Genomic DNA, 4,034 nt, shown 5'->3' on the forward strand with positions numbered 1-4,034 from the left:
AAAGGGACAGTGAATCAGACGGTCATGGGTGAGAGAGAGGAGAAAAGTAGAATAAAAAAATATTAAAAGGTTTAGCATTTCTATCCATATAGTTCTATTAGAGCACTAGCATGGGTCTTGNTCAGCACTCGTGTTTGCCATTTCTGCATAGATAGGAAACCAGCCAATGCTGGCATCTTTTCTAACAAGTATTTTTGTATACTTCAGGTTCATATGAAATGGTACTACTATGAAAATTAAATAAGGGCTCAATTAACAATAAAACAATATAAATTTAATGTAACGTAGATGTTGAATGACTTAATTACTCACTCAGATCAACTACAGTCTGAGAATCTTCAGTGATGGTAGTGGAGGATGGAAATGGGGTTGATGTAGCACTGGGTTTGCTGGAATTGTTAGTGTTTTGTGTTGAAATGTCATCAAGACCAATCTCCCGTTCAAGGGTGCTCTTGAATTCCCTTGAAACTTCCTACATATGAATAAAGAGGGCACCACTAATAAAATCAAGGCATCTCATGAGTGAAGTAATCAAGACAAATTCAACCAAATGTTTAATGCTTCAACCTGAAGTTCTTTGATTGTAGGTTGGAATGCACGTAGAGTTTTGCCCAAATTCCGAGCAACCTGCATTTAGCTAACTTAAATTGAGATACCAAATAGATCATTTAAAAGAAGCACGCGCCGCGCGCGCGCCACACACACACAAGAAGATTTAATGCACCCTCATATGATCCACATAAGAAGCACACACACAAGAAGTACAAATGCAAGCATGTCTAGGCACTCAGAACCTACCGCAACTCCAGTTCCCCAACTTTTTGGTATAATAGAGCTAGTTTCCCAGTTTTTTACTACTGTACATGTAACGATGTGAACTTCAATCCTTGTGTGTCTTTTCGATGAATAAAGAATACAAATATGTTTCTCGACATCATATATAGATCCTTTGTATGAAAGGTATCACTAACACCTTAATTATCAAAAAAGAAAGGTATCACTAATGCCTTACCTACAAAGCACCCAAAAAGAAGTAGACAAAAGAGTACAGTAATCCTCATAAATTCTGTACTAATGCATAAAGGAAGAAGCAGTGATGGTAATTATATATGCCTCTCCTATAATGCCATATCTTCTTTTATCAGCGATTTAGTGGCAACGGATTAAAGAGTACAATGTTGCATAGAATTCTAGCTTTGGTGTGTTTCCTATAAGGCTTGTTTTGTTGTTCAGAATCTGGGATGTAACTATACGAATATAGATGGTAATTGGGAACAAGGCCATAACCATAATACCTACCAAATTGGTCCTTTTTTTTTTTTTTTTCTTTTCATTTTCTTTTCTTTTCCTTCTTCTTCTTCTTCCTTTTTTTTTTTTTTTTTTTTTTGCAGAATTGCATAGAGGAAAAAAAAAAAAAAAAAAAAAAAAGGAAAATCATAAATCATAAATACTGGGTTGATTCAAATAAAGATCACATACAAATATGTAGACTATTAACGGTTTAGTAACCCCTCAAATGTAAGACCTGAAATTTTAAATTTTATACAGACAACTCACCTCAGCAAGACCTTTGGGACCAAAAACCAACAAAGCCACCACCCCAATGACCAGAGCCTCAGGCGCTCCAACTCCAAACAGAGATGCATAAACCACCTTACCCTTACATCTCCCTTTCCTATCTGCACCACCATCATTGCAATTTCAAAAGAAAGCAAAGCACAGATTCCAAATGGATTCAACTGACTTGAGAAAACAAAGCACAATCCCAGATGAGAAAAAGTACCTGACTTGAGAGGCTTTGGTGTGATTGAGATACCCAGATGCTTTAAACCACTCCATGGGGAGAAAACCCCGAGACCCAGTGGAGGAAACCATGTGGAAAGATGAAATTTTGGGGTTTTGGGGTGTGAAAATGGAGAAGAAGATGAGGTATAGATTGCTGACTTTGTAGTAAAACATGAAGATGAGAATGTGGGAGTACAAATTGCTGAGGCCATGACTATGAGTGTGGAGGTCACTTGAAAAATGATTTGATTCTTACACTATAGTGTCTGATTTTTGAGGTGGCTTTGAGTCATGGCCTTTGAAAGCAGTCCAATATTATCTTCATCATGGAAAGGAAAGTAAGAACAGAAGCTGTTTGGAGTCTATTACTCTTTGGACATCTCTGTCACTGTGTGTTTTGTTTTTTGGAGTGGGGCTGCGAATTGGGCTTTGACCATGTGACCCAGAAGTCCTAGCTCATTAGGCTGTGAAATCTACCTGACTAGCCCAGCTGACTAAGATTTTTTCTTTTCTTTTCTTTTTTTTCAATAATTCAATAGTTTGAGAGAGAGAATTTCAATCTTAAATCTCTCTTTTGAAAAACACCGTTATCAATTAAGTTATAAGTTAAGATTCAAAGTTTTAAACAACAGTTAAAAATGAGAAAATATTCTCTTACACTCATTTTACCTCTATTGTTTTATATAATATCTACAATTAATACGTTGATGTATACATTTTAAAAGGTAATGTGGACGAGATAGAGGAAAAGCCCACTGAAAAATTAAAGAATTTTTTATCAAGAAAAGCTTGTGGGGATATCTTAGCTTGGTTGGTAAGTGGTCTAAAATGGCCTAAACTTGGGCCCTTAATGCGTCAAATGGCTAGGGAGGGCTATTCTACCCCAGAATCATTCTGAAATGGGTTAATCAAAATTGGGCTGGTTATGAACTGGACTGGTGAAGTCCTATAAGGTAGTTATGTTAAGAGATACTATACTGGTTTTGGACTGACCATGGGCAAGTACAATGGCCCAATCACCTCAGCAGTGGTAAATGATTTCTACGAAGTTAAATCTTTTTCTTCTTCCTTTCTGTTATTCTTATGTTATACCTAAGTGATGTTCTATTCCAAGATTTTTTTTTTAAAGATAAATAGATAGTGAGAAAGGGAGAGGTGAGAGATCATGTGCTAATATACAGAGTTTAAAGATACTGGTATGTAGACTGTTGCAAATATATAGAGTTTAAGTCTCATCATTATCTTTTACTATCTTTATCCTTCTATATATACTGTAGGGATATTAGGCCTGGGGGTCCGTCGTTGGTTTGTGTTATGAGCTTATGGCCTAATCCAAGGACGAGGGTTTATCCAAGGAGAAGAAATCTTTGTTAAACAAGGTTGTGTTAGTGAATAGAAGTCAACTTTGACCATAATGGCTTAAGGAGTAGGTTGAGGATAAATTCATCCACAGCTAACCAATGCTGAGGTCTAAAAAGGTTGTTTGTCACTTAGGATGATATTCCAAGAAGTCTCGTCGGTGTTGATAAGTATTGTAAGAGTAGTGAACAGGGTAATGCCCTAAAATATCTAAAGAGAAGGCTGCTACCTTCACATTAAATGCACTGCAGCTAACACCGTAGCCACATTAATGTGGAGGTGATACTTGAATAGTAGATTTCAGCCTTATAGCTATTACATGAAGACTTATGGAAGGTGATGGTGGGACAAGCATCTATACCAATCATCTAGTATGCACGTGGAAGGTGGAAATGAAAAAAAAAAAGGGGTATAAATGAAGAAGGAGGCAACAAGATTGGGGAATCGAGAATTGAAAGGAAAAACACTGTAGCATTCAGGAACCAAATTTGTAACCACACTTGAGATTAAGATATAAGAACAGACCTTCTCGGATCTTGCCGATGATGAATTTTCTTTAGTACAAGCCTCTTTCTTTCCTTTATTTTATCATCTGAATCTATTTTAATGTTTGTTTGATCAATTAAAGTCCAGTTTTTCCAACTCATTCTCTACAAATTTATTGTTTTGAGCTTTTTGGGTTTAAGTCCATCCACGTAGTGGGTTACAAGTTCAAATCTAGTCCTTACATATACAAATATAAGAAAATATTGAACATTGTCCTATGACCTATCACAAATTGTTTGGCAGATAGGTAATATATTAGTGCCTATAGAAACTGTAAAACGCTAAATAACAAAAAAGTTTTGGAAAAGATTTTATCATTGGAATGCTTTTGCTGTCAATATAAG

At 36.1% G+C, this 4,034-nt stretch overlaps 1 protein-coding gene across 1 annotated transcript; it reads right to left on the minus strand.

The window, feature by feature from the left end:
* Positions 1 to 238: 238 nt before the first annotated feature.
* Positions 239 to 2,145, minus strand: LOC112041161 (sec-independent protein translocase protein TATB, chloroplastic). The gene is made up of 4 exons (XM_065777431.1): positions 1,784 to 2,145; positions 1,558 to 1,679; positions 568 to 627; positions 239 to 472 (listed from the first exon to the last, which is right to left on the minus strand). Exons 1-4 carry the CDS (start codon positions 1,995 to 1,997, stop codon positions 305 to 307), a joined length of 564 nt encoding a protein of 187 aa, XP_065633503.1. The 5' UTR covers positions 1,998 to 2,145; the 3' UTR covers positions 239 to 304.
* Between the last annotated feature and the right edge of the window lie 1,889 nt (positions 2,146 to 4,034).

Source organism: Quercus suber, unplaced genomic scaffold (assembly GCF_002906115.3).
Source record: "Quercus suber isolate HL8 unplaced genomic scaffold, Cork oak 2.0 scaffold_9, whole genome shotgun sequence".
In the NCBI taxonomy this organism is placed as follows: Eukaryota; Viridiplantae; Streptophyta; class Magnoliopsida; order Fagales; family Fagaceae; genus Quercus; species Quercus suber.

Coding starts and splice junctions, on each gene's coding strand:
- LOC112041161 (XM_065777431.1), bottom strand. CDS start 1,997: ATGGCCTCAGCAATTTGTACTCCCACATTCTCATCTTCATGTTTTACT. Junction 1,680..1,783: donor ACCAAAGCCTCTCAAGTCAG/GTACTTTTTCTC, acceptor ATGGTGGTGCAG/ATAGGAAAGGGAGATGTAAG. Junction 473..567: donor CTACAATCAAAGAACTTCAG/GTTGAAGCATTA, acceptor ATTCATATGTAG/GAAGTTTCAAGGGAATTCAA.